Genomic DNA, 19,493 nt, shown 5'->3' with positions numbered 1-19,493 from the left:
CAATTAGCACACAATCTGTACAATCTGTGTTACCATTCCATATAAGCAGCAAAATTTGAATCCATATAAACAAGCTAAAACGAATACAATAACAAATACTTATTGTTTCATTACATAACGGCTGAGCTACATGAAGTACCTATACAATAAAACCCGAACAGGCAGAGTTGCTGTTTCAAATTTCATCCTTTCACTAAAAAATTGAATTTTCGCAACGAACAGGACGATTTATTGTATCATTACATAAAAAGAGCTGGCATAAGATACCTATATACCAAACAAATACAGAGAAAATAGATGACATTCAATTACAATACAAGCGAGCAAATCGCAGATAAAATACCGCAGAAATCTTCACCGCCTATTAACTTAATAAGGCCCCACGATGAACGAAATAAATTTATCAGAATTATGAATGTGACAAGCTGCTGAAGATGCGCTTCAAACTTGGGAAGGCTCCACGCAACTTCCCAATGCTTATTGGGCATATCTGTTTTTCCATAAAAGCAAAATAATTTGTCAAAGGAATTTTAACAATGTGCTTTTATATGTACAGTATCATGAGAGTGGGAGAGTGAAATTTTGCTCTGACCTTTGGACAAAAGCGGACATCAAGTGTCTCCAGCATGTTACATTTCAATATGGCAGCTTCAACTGTTTCTTCATCGATGTTACAAGACTAATAAAACCACATTCAGAAAATAGACATCAACAAACAGCACATAACCAGAAGAGTTTGCAACCCATCAATAGAAAGGAAGGAAAGACTCCTTTTAAATGTTTTGGTTGGAGCGAATTTTCTATGTCATAGGAGCATGGTATTCTAAAATTAATGCATCTTAAGAACATCTTGCCTTGAGGCATGGACCTAGACATTCACCTAGAAGAAGTTGTGCAATCTAAGCATTTCCAGAAAGATTACCCCTCTGATGTATATCCATAGAAAAGGAGCAAGGACCTTAAACATTGAAAGGTAAAATGCATACCTGAAGAAAAAGACTAGTCAATCTTGGACACTCGAGCTTCAAAACCTCCAAAGAGCAACAGTTGCTGAATATTAAAAGAAAAAAGTACAAACATCAGCAGGATAAACATCATACAGAAGCTGCCTAAATAGTATAAATCTAAATATAAAATATTTACCTCAAATTGAGAAAGCAGAGATTGAAACATGCAAGATCAACTTCTTTCAAATTTGAAGACAGAGAAAGGTTCAACGATGATAAATGAAAACAACGTGCCATTGGTGGAATGAGGACTTTTCTAATATTTGAACAACCAACACAGTTGAGATTCTGCAGTAAACGGTTTGGCCGTTGAATTATTTCATGGCTACTTTCAGATGAAACCATGCCAGATGGAACAGAAATACTGGACAAGTCAGGAAACTGTCCATTGCTACAACCCCAGTTCAGATCATGCATGTTGACACAGCCATTCAAACTCACATGAGTGAGGTGCGTACAGCAAGCAAGAAGCTCCTCTATGGCAGATTGACAAAGGGTTCCATATGACAAATCCAATTCCTGCAGAGCTGGTAGGGCACCATCCTTGTATAAGGGCTCCAGTGATGAGTCGGTAAGATACTTACATGCTTGTAATTTTAACACCTAGAAGAAGAAAAAGAGGAAAAATAAGATACACTATAAATGGTGATAACTTAAAAATAAATAAATAAGTTCTTACAAAAGAAAATAAGATATTTGATGCTAAGTATTTATAAAACCCTACCATTAGCTTCACACAAGACTCAAAAACAGGTTGCAAGTTCGTCAAGAAAGTATAAGACAAATCAAGCACGGTCAAATGTGGGAGGCTGCTCAACGAGTAAAGTCCATCAGAACCAACGGATGGGCATGACATCAATATTAATGATTTAATCTTCGAGCATGAGGCAGTTGTTGCAGACAAGCAATCATCCCTGAGTTGGCTGCACCAGCAACATAAATTATAGATTGAGCACCACTGACCTCCATTGGAAGTCTTGAAACTAAATGGCATATAAACAAAGATTAACCTGCAAAATGAAGCATCCAGAGAGGTTAAGAGAGGACAGTTAATGGAAGCTTCAGAAAGGACACCACATCCTTTCAACTCGAGAGATTCCATATTTGTTGCTTCGATACTGAGTGCATTCAATTTGGGACATATTCCCAGATTGAGTGACCGAAGACCAACCTGAAGAAAGAAAGGAGATGAAGTATTATTATTGTTTTATTTAATTCTAAAATAAGACCATTCTCAGCTTTATACAAGCAGATTGGTATCAGAGATGACATAAACTGGTTGCTGCTATAAGATCTCACTTAACTTTTTATTTTTTTTTTTTTAACAGTATGATGCAAAGATCATCATAAAAATGAGTTTTGTTCAAAAAACTCAACAGTAATCTTCACATGTTGCAGAAATCAAATCTTAGCAGATCGTATTCTCTCCAAAATCTTACCGTTTCTGTTATCATCAGCTAAGAATTAAAAGCTTAAAGAAAGTATAAAAACAAAACCAACTGATAATCATTCTCACTTACAGGGCAAAACGCCGCACTTTCAAGATGATCACAACCATCTAAAGAAACTTGCTCAAGATACGGACACGTGAGTTCAAGAGCAGTGATTGCCCGGCAACCAACAAGGGAAAGACTGACTAGAGAAGTGCTGCAGAATCTCACCGCTGTTAAGCTCTGAAATAAAAGAATCACATTCAGCTTAAAAGGAAACCATATCAAAAGACTAACTCCTATGTGAAAATTATAACATCAGATATCAATCAATTGACAAACTTGCAAGGCCCTAGCCCAACCCTCCTTGTGCCACTATCTTGTGCACTTCACCTAGCTTAACTCTTGCAAATCCCCCTGTCTTCTAGTCATCACTACCTTCTGTCAGTCGTATCACATTTTCTACACAGATTTACGATATTCTCCACTTTAAGGTAGGTTAGTATGAACTTATCTCAGGTGACTTAAAGATATTGGCATGTCAAAGTGCATCTAAACGATATTAGCATGTCAAAGTGCATCTAAACACACACATATGATTACATAACTTTTTCATGAAGATTATTACTTTGAGATGAACAAGGGTGAAGAGCCATATATATAACAAAATACCAAGGCCAGAATAAAGAAATTGCTTATATTGAACCACTTTCGGATAAATTATTTTGCTTAAAAAAAAAAGAAAAAAAAAAAAAAGCCCTGTTTTACAAACCTCGCAGTTGTCAAGAATCAAAGATTTGAGCATTGGACATCCACCACCATCACTAAAAACATTACATATGGAGTTCGTCAATGATTCACAATCTTTAAGGTCCACTTCTTGCAAGCATTGGCATTGCAATGCTAGTGTAGTTAAGCTCTCTTGCTTTTGCAAAGACAGTTTCTGCAAGTCCACAAATTCACTTCTTCAGAATTCACTCTCTGACAAAGACAAAGTAACGAAAAAAATAAAAAATAAAAAAAAAGGTTTTTCTAATAGTTTGACCCAAATACAGACTTGAAGTGAATTTGAAGTGATATTGATACGGTGGAGTAGAGGGCAATTAGAGACTGTTATAGAAGACAGCATAGTACTCCGTAAATTTAGATCAGCAAATCTGCAATGGAAAAAGAAAATAGAATTTAAAAGGATGAAAAAAAATAAAAATCAATCTTGGTTCAAGAAAGAAAAAATTTGGAGTGAGGCAGCGAAGATAAGAGGAGTAGTAAAAGTACTTGCGGCAATGTACTAGTCTAATATTTTGTAAGCGTGGAAGATCCAATGATACAGAAGTCAATAAGCTGCAATTGTCAAGTTCCAAAACCTACAAAATGTCATAACGTCAACTTAAACATGTTCAACGCAAAATAGATACTGCACAGACAAGCACACACACAGCACCAACACTAGACCCAAGATAGTTCAAACCTCCAACATATAACTATGAGATATTGCAGCCATTGAAGCAGAAGTGATGCCCTCGCAGCTGTGAAGCTTGAGAACTGTCAACATTGGCAGTCTTACAGACTTCAAATAAAAGGCAGGAATGTCAAATAAAGATGAATCCAATGATCTTCAATACAAAGATGGAAACAATCCATTAAAACTAACCTCTAGGGATATATTTGGGCAATATGATGCATTAAGAACATGGAGATTGGCACACGTTAGCGCTATTTCACGAAGTGTTTCATCACTAACACATGAACAATTTGACATATCTAGATTCTCTAATTGAGGACACGAAGTCGCTGCTGAACGAATTGCAGCATCTGAAAGCTTGTGGCACGAGCCTATATCAAGGTCATGCAAAAGAGGGCAATTAAGCACTGCCTGTGCCATGTTACTGCGCTTTAAAGACAAAGTTTCTAGTTGTGGACACCTGCAAAAGATCAAATTTTAGCACAAAGTTGTAATCAGATTGTGAGCCTGTGAAACTGACTACTTCGTTCACATTGTCAAACTGCTTCACCTTATGGATATACGCATCACACGACATTTTGTAAGTTGAAGATGGCGCAGCCGGTCATGGTTTACAGGTATCTCTTGAATACCATTTCCAAGCGTAGCATCATTGACATTCAATCTCTTCAACAGATGACAATCAGCTAGGGAATGGAAAAATATATCGGCTAGTGGTCCTTTCCCAAGAGATAAAACCTCAAGATTTCTGAGAGAAAAAAAGAAGGAAATATTAGCATTGATAAAGGAATTCTACTAGCCACGCATAAATACCAAGCAAAATAAAGCAACTGACCTTAATGAAGAGACTGCTTTCATAACAAGCAAGTGCATAGCAGGAGTGCCTGAGAGATTCACTGCTGTTGCATTTGGATAGCGTCGACAAATATCCTCAACTGTAATTGCAAAAAGCTAATGAGTTAAGCAGCAAAGCTTTCATCTGAAAGATACAAATGGTAAGTAGCTAACAACATATGCACGAGATTACCACTGCAAAGCATACTAGTTACACTCACATTGTTCTATAGATATGTTCCGATTCTCAAAATTCAAACACCTCCAAAAATCCTCATGAGCACTAGCTGCTCGCCACTGTCTACAAACTATAGCAGCTCGGCAAAGATTTATGTGGTCCAAGAAAGAGAAAACCTGACAACAAGAAAGAAGAAACAAAGACAAACACGAAAGTTAAAACATTATGGCAAATAGCTCCTGGAGAAAGGTGACACTTTGGGCAACATATACCATGTGCAATAAGTCATCTGTAAGATCCATACGAACTTCTGAGTCTTCCGTCTTTGAAGTGCCACTTTCATCTCCTTCAACATCTTTTCCACTGCTAGAGTCATCGTGATTCTCTTCACCACTAGCATTCAGCATAAAAGTGTGATAAAATATTTCATTCTTAGATACAACATAAGTGTCCTGACTAATATTGTAATCTTTATCTCCAGATGAACTAGAATTTCCAGCACCTGAAGTGATTGCAGTTGCATAATGACACTCACTGCAAGAGATTAGCATCACTTATATGTTATTAGACATTGTGTCAGGACTCAAAAATCCCTTCTTTTTTTTCTGTTCTAGAACATAATTACACTCTGCTATGATATGTTACCCATCAATTTAGTCCACACGTGCATTGTTTATCCAAATTGGACATAATACTACAGTAAACACAACATCAGAAAGTTTAAATTTTCCATCCAATTTCTAAGAAGACAAGGGTCATGCATACTAAAGGAAGGGTTGGAATCCACAAAACAAAGCAGCAAGCAGCTTACATTAGCATTGTTCTTTCAGCCTGAAACTGACCAATTGCAAATTTTTTCAACTTCAATAGTCAACTATCGCGGCAAATCTATAAAAATAAATATTATTTATCAACAAGATAACCAAGAAAATACAGTGTTATCGACTTTTATCTGCAACGTTACATCTATCTAACATGCATGTCTTGTAATCACTTTTAGAATTTAATACCAAATTATATATCTTATTCTAAATGATAATTATGTTTTATGTCTCTTGAGATTGTCAAATAAAATTAATCTATTGAAGCATTAAACATAAAGAACCACAAATTTTATGACCAACATACTTTTCTTTTTTTTTTTTTAAGTAAAAAACCTCCAGTACGAATGTTCACGCAATCAAACATCATAGTACCTCCCAGTTTCCACTAGTCTACATTTAATTAGAACATGCATTTTGAAATTCAACATTCAATTTTAAAACAAAAATACCACCAAAGACAGTCAATTAACCAGCCAGGACATGTCAAATTGAAAACTTCAGTATAAAAAAAAGCAAAGAAAAGAAATAAACAGGCAAACTACAGAGAGACATTGATGAAAGAGTGAGATAGAACTCACTGAAAATCAGAGTGAACTTTGGCTCGCTTGTTGTGGGAATCGTGATCACAATTCTCGGCGGTTGCAGCAGACGAAGCCGAACTACTCTCCCCCATCGACCGCCGAGAACTTCTAAACGCGGCCCTCAACGACGCCAGAGCGCCGACGTTCACCGCCTCGTCCCAATGAGCACCACTGCGCACCGCTTGTACCATCCCTTCGAACAATCTAACGTTGTTGTCGTTGTTGTCGTCGCGCTCACGACCATCATTAGCCGCCAAGCCAAGCCTCGGAATTTCCTCCGGCTCCTCCTCATTCTCGATACTGCCCTCGGAATAGCCCTCATTCTCGAACCCACCCTCCTTCATGTCCTTTTCCTCCTCCTCCTCCTCTCTATTTTCCTCTTCTTCTTCTGGTTCGTCGTCTTGGTTGAAGCATAGGCAGCACCAAATCTTCATGCACTCTCTCAGAAGAGATTATAAAAGAAAAGCTTCGGAACTTTAACAAACCCTAGGTCTCGATCCGATACATTTTAAAAAGACCTTCTCTCCAGGAAAAACGAAAAAAAAAAAGTTAAAACCCTAAATGCCAAGGAAATCGGAAGAAGAATCTCAACGGAAATGGAAACCCTAGAAGTGAGACCCTCGATTCAGATTCTGAAATTTGAAATTGACTGGGGTTGATAAGCATGAATTGGAAGCACATATACATACACACAAATATGTACAGACAAGAGCATAGAGAGATGAGAGATGGTCTTAACGGATCTGATCGGATCCTGTGAACTGCTTTGCCGTGGATGCTTTTTTTGTAGCTTTGAACGGTGATATATTCTACTTCTGTTCAATTGTACTTGCCACACAAATTTGCAAGAAAATTTCTGTTTTTGGGGTAAATTAGGAAAAACATAAACTCTGTACGACAGCGTTTTCTTCTTTACCTCTGGAGCCATTTCCGTTTTGGTGGATTTTTTTTTTTTTCTCTTTTTTTAATGAAAATGAAAGTATCAAACTTTTTACAAACTGTTTTGTGATTAATTTTACTGTCAATCCGTGAAAATTTACCATCATGTTGCAAAATAAAAACAAATGTATGTTTTCAAAATTTTGTCTTTGTATGTATTTTGTTTAAATGGAAATAAAAACAGTGTGATGGGATGGGGGATAATTTTTCAAAATTTAATCATTTATTCTTCATATATTTCGAAGGTGCTATTAAACAAGAAGACATTTTTAACAAATGCAGCCATGTGTTTGAGATTTTTTTTTTTTTTTTGAATTATTGCTTAAAGTCTTCTAGAAACACCTAATTAGTCCTAAAATTTATGATTCTCTAAATTTTCTTACCGTATATAATAAAAATATGGATCAAAATTTTGCGTTTCTTACCTTCCCATCCCACTTTTCTTTTATTATTTAAATTGTCAAGATTGTACTAACTTGTAAGAAATAAAATACTAAATCTTTAACCATTAATATATTTAATGAAAAATTAAATTTAAGAAAAATAAAACAAAATGTGTGAAAAATTAACTAATCCTCGTTTTATTCTATTTATCATTTCCTCCAAAACTGGAATATTTGCCTAAGAAATTATTTACCTAACCTGAAATTTTTATTTATTTCCCTTGTAAACAAAAATTATTTTTATTTGCCTAAAAATGTTATGTTCGCCTATTTAATTATTTTAAACACCAAAGAGATATTTGTCAAGTAAATATAACATATATTGAACCCAAAAAAAAAATGTAAATATAAAATATAAATTTATTAAGCAAATCTATCATTCGTCATCGTAGAAGCGAAACTGTGAAAGTCATTGAGTTGCTTTTGGGTTAGAAACAGACACGTGGCATTCAGTGGTGGAACTGAACTTAGAATTGGGCAGTCAAGAGATATTTCGAACAAAAGCCTCGTGCCAAGGCAACCATAGATTTTCTTCATCAGAAGTACTGTTGGTGTTGGACCACTTTGGATGTGATGTTGACCATACATACCCAATCTGATCCGCTCCGGTCACAATTTCTAATTTGGGCTGCTAGCTTTCATAGTCCATTTTAAAACCCGGCCCACTGATAGCTGTCATAGTCCATCCAAATGTTTTTCTTGTACTTGTCATTGATTGCACATAGCAGTGGGTCAGGTCGCAATTGAAAACTCAAGTTACAGAGTGTGCTTGAACATGGATTTTTGCCTTCTAATCAATTATTTCTAAGATGTAATAGAGTTTCAAACTTAATACTACAACTTATAATTAACAAATAGTTCTCACTGTCTTTTGCTGGATTGGACTGTCCGTTCAGCCCAAACCCATTATAATTATGAAGTTAATTACCTTTTTGACTCCATGTACTCTCATCTAGATTTAAAAAAAAAAATTAAAAAATTAAGAAAACCTTAAACATCATATTAGGATTTTTCATACACCACTAAGAAAATTTAAAATGTAAAAATAATACCATTTAACGTTTTGATAAAAATAAGAATTTTTAGTTGTTTATGTTTTGTTTCTTGAGCTTAAATATGAATGGAGCTGAGTGTTATTTGGAATTCTTTAAGATAGTGCGGCACAGCCAACTCATGTGCTCAAGATGGCACTTTTTCTGCATCCCAAATTTCCAAACAAGAAAGGGGAACAAAACAACACTTTCACTTTCTCTTTCTTCGCAATTTTTTAATACTAAATTTAAAGTAAATAGTGGAAAAAAATGTGTTTTCTTGCTGTGAATTGTGTTTAGAGTTTGATAATTAAGAATGATTAAGGATTAACCATCAGGAAACCGTGGACATTATGAGAGCGAAAAATCCATAACTTGGAAACAGGGGAACATCTATGTCCCACGGATCCAATCAATGGTTGCAAAAAGATGTTGATAGATCCGTCGGTCCATAAATTCCTCAACAATGTCTAAACATAGTCAGCCTAAATGGCCGACCACTGGCTATTTTTATCCCAATTACGCATTTGCCAAAAGCATACATTATATCATGATACAGGGGGGACTACAGGGCTCAAACAGTTTCCCGACCTCTCTTTATCTCACACTTTAATTATTTATTTACTTTTTTCGATAAAAAAAGGGGAAAATATTATATAATTTTGTACCAGTTGGGTACTAAGAGGCCCACTTAACCTACTTGAAACCTATGAAAACTCATTGTTCTTTATATACACTTGGATTAAACTGTATACACCTCTAATCTTTGTCCAAATCCAAACATGAAAAATAAATAAATATTTTTTATTTACTTATTTTAATCTCAATTCCTTCTCTAGCTCGTTGTGGACCGAGGATTGCCCATAATTATTTGTTGATTTTTCTTTTAATTTTTTTAAAACTTCACTTTTTATTTATTTTTATTATTTTTCCTGAAAACGTCGCTACATATAGGGGTGGACATGGATTGGATTGGTTCGGTTTTTGACCGAAATACAACCCAATCCATACATATCGGTTTTTCTAATTTACAATCCAAACTAAACCATTGAAACATTAAATCCAAACCAAACCAAACCATTTATGATCGGTTTGGTTTGGATTGGTTGATCGGTTTGAAACTTACTAATTTATAAATATATAATACAAATAAAAAATTTTCCAAATATAAAATATAAATAATAAATTATAATTATCCAGATATAAAATGCAATTAGAATAATACATCATAGTCTACAATGGAAAATAAAGAAGAAAATATAGCAAATGATATATATCATGCACTTATTAAATAGCAAATATTAATGTCATCATCTCACTCCTATAAAATCAAATTAAAATTGTCAGAACAAATAATGTAAAATAATACATTCGTCAAAATTCATTCACTCAAGAATCAATGCATAATTCATTTTTTTTCTTAACCTTAAAATTTTGGTAAATCATAAGTCAATCAACGTTAATAGGTTCACTAATTTTAATTGATTTTGTAAGCTCTACAAAGATCAAAATAATAAAATTAGCAATAAATTATATTTAAACATTTATATATATATATAAGTAACAATTGGATATAATATATGTAAATATATATATATATATACGATGGGGATGTAAAAAAAATATATATATATATTATGGTGATGGTGATGGACTGGTGGTGGGCAGCAACAAAGGTAAATGTTTAGTTTAGGGTTACAACTTACAATTTGATTTGAGATTTGGGATATGGGGATATAAAAGAAAATATATATATATATATACATATATATTAAAAATCAATATATAAAAATGGAAAAAAAATTAAAAATTAATATATAAAAATGAAAAAAATACTCTAAAATTAATATATAAAAATAAAAAATATATAATTTTTTAGTTATATAATATATTATTTGGATTGGATTGGATTGAATTGGATTGGATTTATATTTCCAATCTAAATCCAATACAATCCATACAATTTATAATATTTTGAACCCAATCCAATCCAATTGATATAAAAATCCAATCCAAATCGTTAAAAATTGATTGGATTGGACGGGGTTGAATGGGTTGGATTGGATTTTGCCCACCCCTAGCTACATACCAAGCGCAAAGTATTGTTTGGCGATGGTGGTTTTTATAAATGAAAAAGGAAAGATGAACAAGAAAAAAATATGGTAGCCATCGACATGAGGATAACCCAATAATTGCTCCTCGAATAGATTGCTAATGGTCCTCCAAACATGTTAGTTCTTCAGAAATTAAGTTAAATTAATCTTAAAACAAGTCTAACATTTCAATTAAATAAAATGAGAGAAGATGGTTCTGGGACTTGGTTTCAATTTCAAAGGGAGTCATATATAGAAACAGAACCAGCGCCTTTTGCATGCTTGGGAATCAAATTCTCTTTTAAGGCCGATGAAGAATCAGTTTCAGGTATGTAGTAGCCTAGACTAAGCCCGTGAATATGGACTTGTAAATGACTTTGGGCCTGAACTAGATCCAAGTATTCAGCCCATTAACTCTCACTCACGCATCAGTGCTCTTCTATAGAAACGAGTTGAACTGTCCAGCATTTCAGCGTACGGCATATATAACTCCAAATTTGCTGATATGTTATACCTTAGGACAAAAAAAAAAAAGAAAAAAAAACCCATATATTCAATAAATTAACAAGGATTTAATATATCGATTGACGTACGACTGATTTTATGCAAATGACAAAATTAAGGTAACCCTGTAACTCTACAGAAATCTGTAACTTCTAGTACCGTCAAGTATCAATCAACGTTCCACATACATGCACCATATCAACTTATAAGAATATTTAGTTTTTATCTCTTTTTTTTTTAATTTTTTATTTTATATTATTGAAAGTGTGTCCCAATCTTTCCCTACACAACCTAATTAAAAGAGTCACAGCTAGTCATCTTATATATATATATATATATATATATATTCTGAAGTTGGATTAAAATTATGATAAGATAAACTCACCATACCTCTAGTATTGCTTGTCAATCATAAAACGAATTATCCCGTGGAAGACTAGACACGTGGCATATATATAATATTTTTGTACAAAAGGGGAAAACAATGTTCGTGCTTGTCCTGAACGTATCTAGTTTCTGTTGATTCAAAGTTCAACGAACCGAGGCCATGAAAGAAAGTAAAACAGTGGAGAGATATATAATGGGAATCGCAGTGTCAATTTTGAGGCAAAATCAAAATGGTCTGACGGGGTTGGTCCCCCCCCCCCACAAAAAAAAACGGCGTTCCTCATCCATACATTTGTCATTTTGGCCTTCCGTTCCACCAAGCAGGTTTTTGTCTTTGCGACTTTTCACTTTGGGTGAGTTAAGTAGTCCATAAAAGTGGAGTGATGGGCGGCCCAATTATGTGTCTGTCGTCCTTGTCCTGCTGGTAGGAAGTTTACCATCACGCCCTTCCATCGCCACGTGGACGTCGTTTGCTAATTACGGTGGGGTTCTAACACGTTGGTGCATGACACGTTTACCAAAGGACGTATAGGATGCTTTGCATGGAATTAAACAAGGTAACACTCTTATATTGGTTCGGTGCAGCTTACAAGAAATCATGATCTTATAATGGCTTTCTAAAAAGCTAATTGTGGGACCCCTCCTATTGTAACTTTTTTTTTCTCTGCTTTTTATAAATTAAAATATATTAGTTTATTTATAAAAAAAAAAGAAAAAGGAGGGAAAAAAAAAAAAAATGGAAAGATGAAGAAACCAAGTAGATTTGATTTTGTTTTGTTTGGTTTCAATATCCAAACAAAACAAAGGCAACGCCCGAGGTTTAATAAGAAGAACCTTGGATTTGATTTTATTTTTGATGTTTTGCATGAAAAGAGAATCTGATACCTAACTCCATGCCTAATTGGCTATATTTTTATGACCTTCCTTTATGTTGAAAAGAGAAATGACCCTTTTACGCAAGTTGGAAGTCCGATAATCTTTGAACTGAAACATCAAAGCCAGTTAAAGGTTTATCATTGGACAAGACGTCATATGGACGGCCTAAATTAAGTGATTGGCCTATACAACTTCAAAAGTCGAAAAAGGTCCAAAAAAAAAAAAAAAAAAAGTATTGGGTTATGAGCAATGAAGCACTATTTGAATCATAGCACGAAAAGGACTTGGAACCAATTAAGCCTACACATCAATATCGTATGACAACTAATGAGTTACTACAGTAAACAATCCCACACTTTCAATCTAATAAGAGTGTGATAGTCAAATCATTGACTTTTTCTTTTTCCAATAAATTTTTTTTTGGGCTGGTATTATTTCTGAGAAAAAGAGATCATCATACAATGGAAAAGGATCAAAATTTTCTGTTCAAATATTCCTTTACAATGCTTCACCAATTTTTGTCAACTGAAACATTGGTACTGACCCTGCCCCCCAATGGATATTAGAAACAAATGGCAACAATATTATAATTGAGGAGGCCGCATTAACAAAGCTAATTTGGTAGTACAAGCTCGTAGTACCACTAATAAGTAATAACTAGGGTTGAGGAATTCTGGAGAAAATTTTCTGTCCGGGTGCAAGGATAGCCATTGGATCAAAACGTGCCTTCCTCTCGACGAATCTTGACCATTGATTCCCAAAATGTCGCTTCCAATCCTCTTGTGAGCGGTAGTGAGGGAGATATAACTTGAAATCAATGCCCTTCTTAATGCAGTATTGAATAATTTCTTGGTTTTGCGCTACCAATTTTTCTGCTGAGGGTTCCTTTCTAGTGAAACGTAATAATGCCACAAGGTAAAAGATCTCACCTTCAGGTAGCATCACAGACGTACGATTATCCCACCTGATTGAAATTAAAATGTTATGGTTAGCAGACAATTATATGCTCACAAAAACTTCATTGTTAAGCTGCTTAGATATGAAGGATAAGGTTGTTAAATCTCCATCTTCCACGAAAAGTTTAAAAGAAAAACAATTGAAGATAAGATGATAAGTCACAAGTACAACCTTATTTCTGAAAGCTTTATTTTTTCTTAAACATTTCTACTAAAAAGTGTTTCCTTTTCATTGCTAGACCTTTTAGTACAATATTTAGCTTACGAAAAAGAAACATATATTTAAAAAGCATGACCTCCGCGGTATCCGGCCTTTTGATATATCCAAAAGAAACAATTTGAAACTAATAAAGTTCTTATTATTATTATTAATTTTTTTTTTTTTGGGTTTTTCTTATTAAAAGTATAATGTTACCTGTGGATCTGACAAATAAAAGGGTAATTTTGTCATTGGGAAATTGATAGCTACTGCTAAACATATTATAGTCTCATAATAATCTCGTCGATAAATAAATATTCTTATCGTTTCTCAAATGGCAAAAGACTGACCAAGAAACTTACATGACAAGGCAATTTCATTTACCATCAAGGGAGAGCACAAAATGATGAAAATACCCCCAGGCAACACACCAAATTCCATGTTGTCAAAATACACTCAAATTACCATCGTACCCTACCTAGTCAAAGTAATTGGGCATTCTAAAACTTTTTCTGCAATTAGATATTCGAAAAGTGGGGCCCATAATACTTTGTTGCACACTTCTACATTTTGCTCATAAACTAACCTACCCCAAGATGCACCGAAGGACCTGGCATGAGTTTAGCTAGAACAAGGACCTAACATGACGAAACTGGTTAAAAATAAGGAGAAATGGGATTGGTCCAGTATTGTAGGGTGCATCAATAGATGGTACAGGTATCTCAGTTTATTTGAAAAGTAATCAGTTTGGTAACGTTTAAACGCTGAAAGCCATAAATTTCCTTGGGTCCCGTTGGATTGACCTTAATAGTAGAAAATCTTTTGACATAACTTTAAATCCTAACACCCACCGGATTTGAAAATGTTCAGCAAATTAACCGACACGTCAGATGGAAAGAGAGAGATGAACCAATATCTATGCGACAAATGAGCAATCAAGTCCAGGGCCCACTGCCTCACACGTGTCTTAACGTTAATCAAGCTTATCCACCATACACGTGACAGGCATGCAGGTTCAACAAGCAGTACGAGGCTTTGCGAAAAGTTCAGAATTTTTTTTTTAAAAAAAAATTCTATTAAAAGATTAAATTTTTTTTATCAAAAAATAAAAAAATTTGGTAAAAATTAATAAGTATTTATTGATAAAAAATAAATTTTTTTAAAGTGTTTTAAAAAATTTAAATTTTAAATTTTTAAATTTTTTTTATTTTATAAAAAAATTTAATAAATATTTAATATAATTTTTTTATTTACAACCAAATATTTATTAATAAATTTTTTAAAAAAAAAATCTATTATATAAAATTTTAAATATCGATTTCCAAATGAATAGTAGTTGAGAAAGTACTTACTTGCTACGCAGCAGAGGGTAGACCAGCATTGGCCCACCGACTCCTTCCTTCAGGATTTTCTTGAACACCATCCGATCAAAGTCAATAATATCTAACTTTGACACAAACAAGTTCAACCAAGGGTGTGGTGCATCCCAAATCCCATTAGCCTTAGCGTGTTCCTCTGCACGTTTCACACGCAATAGAAACTCTTCATAGCTGACATCCACTTCGAACTTCAAGAGCTTAACGAATCCTAGCCCCGCGAGCAGTCTATTAACACCCTAAAATAATAATAATAATAATAATAGTTTCAGTAAAAAAGTTGAAAATCAGAGGGTAATTGTGTCAATTCATAAGCAAGAGACATACATTCATGATTCACATATTCCAAATTAACTACTATATTACGAAAGTGATATCTCTAACAACATATTAGATGAAAAGCAAGTAAAATATTCTCTCCTATTAAAGAACTGATTACTAGGGCTTTTAAGTGTCGTAATGTGTCAGAAAATCCAATGAATACTAACTGCTGGGGCTTTTAAGTGTTGTAATGTGTCAGAAAACCCAATCGATGATACATTATACCATATATAGTTAGTTTCAAGTTCAAGTCACGGACGAAAACTTCCTTGAAAACAAAAAAAAAAATTGTCATGGACCAAAACTCAACCCAGAAAAAAAAAAAAAAAAAAAAACCACCCTTTTCTTTTTTTGCCACGAAATAAAAACAATAAGTTCAGGCAAAAAATTGTGTTTGATGATGATGATGATGGTGGACAAGATTAACCTGTCCTCCATCATTTTATCTTCGTACATGTGCTAATGATTTTTGAGTGTTTGACTTTTTCATTCTTCAATCACACAATTTTTAGTGGATCCCACGTAGCATTTTGTGGTTAAAATCTTCACAACTAAGCCTACTTAGCATCCACCTAGGTCAAAAACTCAGTCATAGCTGGAAGCAACATAGCGCGTCAAAATTGTAAATTGGGTCGGTAAAGAGACGAGCCTTTGTGTACAAAATATGATGTAAAGTGTAAACTATTGATCGTTGATCGAATCAGCAAGTTAGAGTGCAGCATATTCCAATGGAGGAAGGATGTATTGGAATATTAAAGGGGTTGGTATATTAGTTACCGTGTCAACGGTGGAAGGATGATCAGTGTTCCGGTAGTGAAGAGCCAGTTCAAGACAGTAGAGAATGGAGCTAGCGGTTGGAGGAAGATGAATAGGGTCGAAGTCCTGGTTTGGATCCAATGGTACCGAGGGTCGTCCTGTCATCGGGCTATCACTGTTGATGAAGGCGAAACCTTCCACATAATCGAAAGAGTCGCTCTCCTTTATACTCACCAGAAACTCAGCGTCCCTAGTGAAGTCCTCAAACTCAGTGTAGACCAACCTTATCCATCTCACCTGATCACGTTAAACAAAATCCAAAGTTACAAAGTTTGTAAAATATTAAAAATAAAAATGGAAAAATTTTGAAATACCCACCATATCTGGTGCTGGCTGTAATAACACGCTAGCTCTTGTAATGATACCGAATTGACCAAGACCGCCAAGAGCCCCAAAGAAAAGTTCTGAGTTCTCGAATTCGGAGCAAATCAATGTTTCGCCTTTACCTGTCACGACCTCTAATTCTGTTACATTTGAAGTTTGTGGTCCATAACGAAACGCTTGGCCACTCACACCGGCATTAGATAAAGTTCCACCAACAGTTAAACTTAGGTAATCGGTCCAAGACCTTGGAGCGAGGCCAAACTTTGAGACGCTCCATTTCAACAAATCTTCCCATAATGCCCCTCCAGAGACATCGGCATAGGGCAATCCATTAATCCTTATCAAGTGGAAATGGTTTTCCAAAGATCGCATGTCTATGATGAGCCCTCGATCCGCCATAGCTTGGCCGTTGATGGAGTGTCCATTGCCGCGAGCTGCAACTGTCAAATTGGATGTCCGTGCAACCACTCTGACCACCTTTGCCACATCGTCTGTGCTAGCTGGCCTGATGAAGGCCAAGGGTTTTATGTAATTCATGCCACCGAAATCTTTGCTGGCTACATCAGTAGCCCCAGAATCGATACTGCCTTGGAGGTCTAAAGCCTTGCATAAGGTTGAAACATCGTCATCTTTTGAGTTGGAATCGGTTTTGCGAACAAAGTGATCCAAGTATGTTATCATCTTTGGTGTTCAACTGAGAATTCGAGGCTTCACGTTGAATTGCGACAGCAAGCAAGGCTCTTAGGTTCTTTCTCCTATCACAACTCTTAATTAAACTGCTAATCGAGGAATGTAACTGTATGTGCATGTGTGAGTAAGTGTATTTTACCAAAAACTAATAATAGAACTATAAATCCATTATATTAGTTAAGGACCCAAAAATTGCAGGGTAGTAAAAGTTTTATAAGTGGTGTCCATATATAGATAAAAACTTTACTACTAAAGTTATTTACAAATTGTTACTATCTTTTTTTTAAAAAAATAGGCTTAGAAAACCCATAGGTGACATCTTGTCTGTGACCGGTTACTATCCCACACATACTTCTGCCAATCTCATACTATATGTGATGCAATGCATAAGGCAAAAAACTCATGTATTTCTCTTTTAAGCACTGTGCATCAACCAAGTATAGCACGCTCGCCAAAATCATCTAGTCATATAATCTTTTGTAGGCTTTATAAGGAAAGCTTTGTCTCTAGACCACTACAAACTAGAAGTGAACAGTTAAGGATAAGCGCCTGAACCCATTCTCGAGCTATCATTTTATTTCTTTTTTTTTTCATCTGTATCTTTCCATTCTAGGCTAGCTAGCACAATCCCTTTCCAGACAAAACTCTATTTGTGTACTATTCCCACTAGTGTACTAGATGGAGGTACTATTCAACACTTACACATACTGGGTCCGAAATCATAACCTGTAAATGTCGGCGGTCATGACATGGCTATTACATCTTAAAAGACTAGAAAATTTTGATGCTTGAAATCTCTTTCATAAAAATGTCATGTTCATGAATGTTTTCTATGCAATGTATGCTCATGTCTTTTATCATCAATGTGTTTTAATAGAAACAACATAAAGTAATCACATTGATGACAACATTAACAACATCGAAATACATATTATATCATAACATTCTCATAAAAACATTTAATAACATAGTACAAACACACATATAGTTGTAATTTTGAAGTGCAAGTTTACTTACTTGGAAAATATGCAACTTTGCTAATTTTTTAAAATTTTAAATCTTTGGGTTATCACCGAGTCCTATAACAAAAAAAGTAATACATAAATTGGTATGTCTACCATCTACCAGAGCTTTTGACTAAAAAAAAAATTGAAACTTTAACTTTTTATAGAGAACAAACTCAACAATATACTTTTATTTTAATCTTATTGAACCGCAAAACTTGCTAGGACAATTTTCAAAGATTGACAAACGTTCTGGACCTACTACTTTCCAAAAACAATCTAGCTATATAAAATTAAATCTCTGCAAAATTTTAAGTCCAAAAGATAATCCTAAGTACTTTAAATCACTTCCACAACTCAGGCTAATAAAACTGTCCAACACTAAAACCAGTTTCAGGTATCTGACTTCTAAAATTCAACATAATTCATACAAACTTCTAATAAAGCTCTAACTTTCCAGATTACAAGTTAGCATATTAAAATACATATATAAAAAAATTCAGCATATGTAGACATCTCTAAGGCACTCAACTGAGACACAGCTTTCAAGTGAGATGCACTGTCCAAAAAACAGGGTAGTTTTCTTGTCTCAAATTCAAAAGATTATAACTCCTTCAATTTTTAACCAAACCAAGTGATTCAAAAGGCTATGGAAAGCTTATTAAGTCTACTAAAGATGAAACAAACCTCATTCAAAACAGATTCTGTGACTTAAACTGCAGCTCTCGAAACAGAAGCCAGGATGGTCCTATAAACTAAAATATCTGTAATGGAAGAATAATCTTGCAAATTACTCCTTACCTCCCTTCAAAGATTGAGTTTAAGACCTTTATACATCCCAAACTCCGACCTTTATACTTCCCAAACTCCAGCTCATAACCTACAAAAACAGAGACCTCCACAACTTAATACTCTTTCTCTAGCCGCAAATTTAAATCCCCAAACTACCAATCTTAAAACTTACCTCAAAGAAACAAAATTCTTCAAAGCTCTTATCCTTGCTTGGATTGGCTTGGCAAATCCTTTCTCTAGGAGCAAGAGGGCCTTACATCTCCTGTAACTCTCTCTTTCTCTCGTTTTCTCTCTCTGTATTTTCGCCTAAAGGCCTGTGTGTAAAAGTTGCACACTCGCTCCCACCTTGATTTCGGTTTGGAGTTGTAGGCTCTTAAATAGCAACTGGTTCTGGTTACTGTCGGAAATTTAAATTGTCTTAAACAA

General features: G+C 34.6%; 2 protein-coding genes across 7 annotated transcripts; both read right to left on the bottom strand.

Moving 5' to 3' along the window:
* Positions 1–84: 84 nt before the first annotated feature.
* LOC107420120 (F-box/LRR-repeat protein 15) lies at positions 85–7,162 on the bottom strand. 2 transcript variants are annotated; one of them, XM_016029002.4, is made up of 17 exons: positions 6,314–7,162; positions 5,184–5,445; positions 4,955–5,087; positions 4,735–4,834; positions 4,450–4,647; positions 4,089–4,359; positions 3,906–4,004; positions 3,713–3,801; positions 3,495–3,594; positions 3,210–3,380; positions 2,528–2,680; positions 2,018–2,178; positions 1,732–1,930; positions 1,144–1,610; positions 987–1,050; positions 593–679; positions 85–490 (listed from the first exon to the last, which is right to left on the bottom strand). In XM_016029002.4, the coding sequence occupies exons 1-17, from the start codon at positions 6,748–6,750 to the stop codon at positions 410–412; spliced, it is 3,072 nt and encodes a 1,023-aa protein (XP_015884488.1). In that variant the 5' UTR covers positions 6,751–7,162; the 3' UTR covers positions 85–409. The 2 variants fall into 2 exon arrangements, with proteins under 2 accessions (XP_015884488.1, XP_015884490.1); XM_016029004.4 differs by having other exon boundaries at positions 5,184–5,304; positions 6,314–7,160.
* A 5,802-nt stretch (positions 7,163–12,964) lies between these two features.
* LOC107420171 (cytokinin dehydrogenase 7) lies at positions 12,965–19,458 on the bottom strand. 5 transcript variants are annotated; one of them, XM_016029066.4, is made up of 7 exons: positions 19,240–19,455; positions 18,963–19,155; positions 18,289–18,350; positions 16,576–17,336; positions 16,219–16,494; positions 15,097–15,359; positions 12,965–13,553 (listed from the first exon to the last, which is right to left on the bottom strand). In XM_016029066.4, the coding sequence occupies exons 4-7, from the start codon at positions 17,260–17,262 to the stop codon at positions 13,247–13,249; spliced, it is 1,533 nt and encodes a 510-aa protein (XP_015884552.1). In that variant the 5' UTR covers positions 17,263–17,336; positions 18,289–18,350; positions 18,963–19,155; positions 19,240–19,455; the 3' UTR covers positions 12,965–13,246. The 5 variants fall into 5 exon arrangements, with proteins under 5 accessions (XP_015884552.1, XP_015884555.1, XP_015884553.1 ...); XM_016029069.4 differs by having other exon boundaries at positions 19,077–19,155; XM_016029067.4 differs by lacking the exon at positions 18,289–18,350 and having other exon boundaries at positions 19,240–19,458.
* Between the last annotated feature and the right edge of the window lie 35 nt (positions 19,459–19,493).

The sequence above is a fragment of the Ziziphus jujuba genome, chromosome 5 (assembly GCF_031755915.1).
Source record: "Ziziphus jujuba cultivar Dongzao chromosome 5, ASM3175591v1".
Lineage (NCBI taxonomy): Eukaryota > Viridiplantae > Streptophyta > Magnoliopsida > Rosales > Rhamnaceae > Ziziphus > Ziziphus jujuba.
Note: the sequence above shows the minus strand (reverse complement) of the source record. Positions and strands in the feature narration are given on the sequence as shown.

Bases quoted from the DNA above. Each gene is read 5' to 3' on its own strand.
- LOC107420120 (XM_016029002.4), bottom strand. From the start codon at position 6,750: ATGAAGATTTGGTGCTGCCTATGCTTCAACCAAGACGACGAACCAGAA. The intron at 4,005-4,088 runs GTTAGTTTTAAT...TTTTATTTGAAG, and splicing joins GCCCAAATATATCCCTAGAG to TCTGTAAGACTGCCAATGTT. The intron at 680-986 runs GTATGCATTTTA...TGGTTTTATTAG, and splicing joins TGACTAGTCTTTTTCTTCAG to TCTTGTAACATCGATGAAGA.
- LOC107420171 (XM_016029067.4), bottom strand. From the start codon at position 17,262: ATGATAACATACTTGGATCACTTTGTTCGCAAAACCGATTCCAACTCA. The intron at 16,495-16,575 runs GTGGGTATTTCA...TAACGTGATCAG, and splicing joins TACAGCCAGCACCAGATATG to GTGAGATGGATAAGGTTGGT. The intron at 13,554-15,096 runs GTAAGTACTTTC...AATTTCAATCAG, and splicing joins TACCCTCTGCTGCGTAGCAA to GTGGGATAATCGTACGTCTG.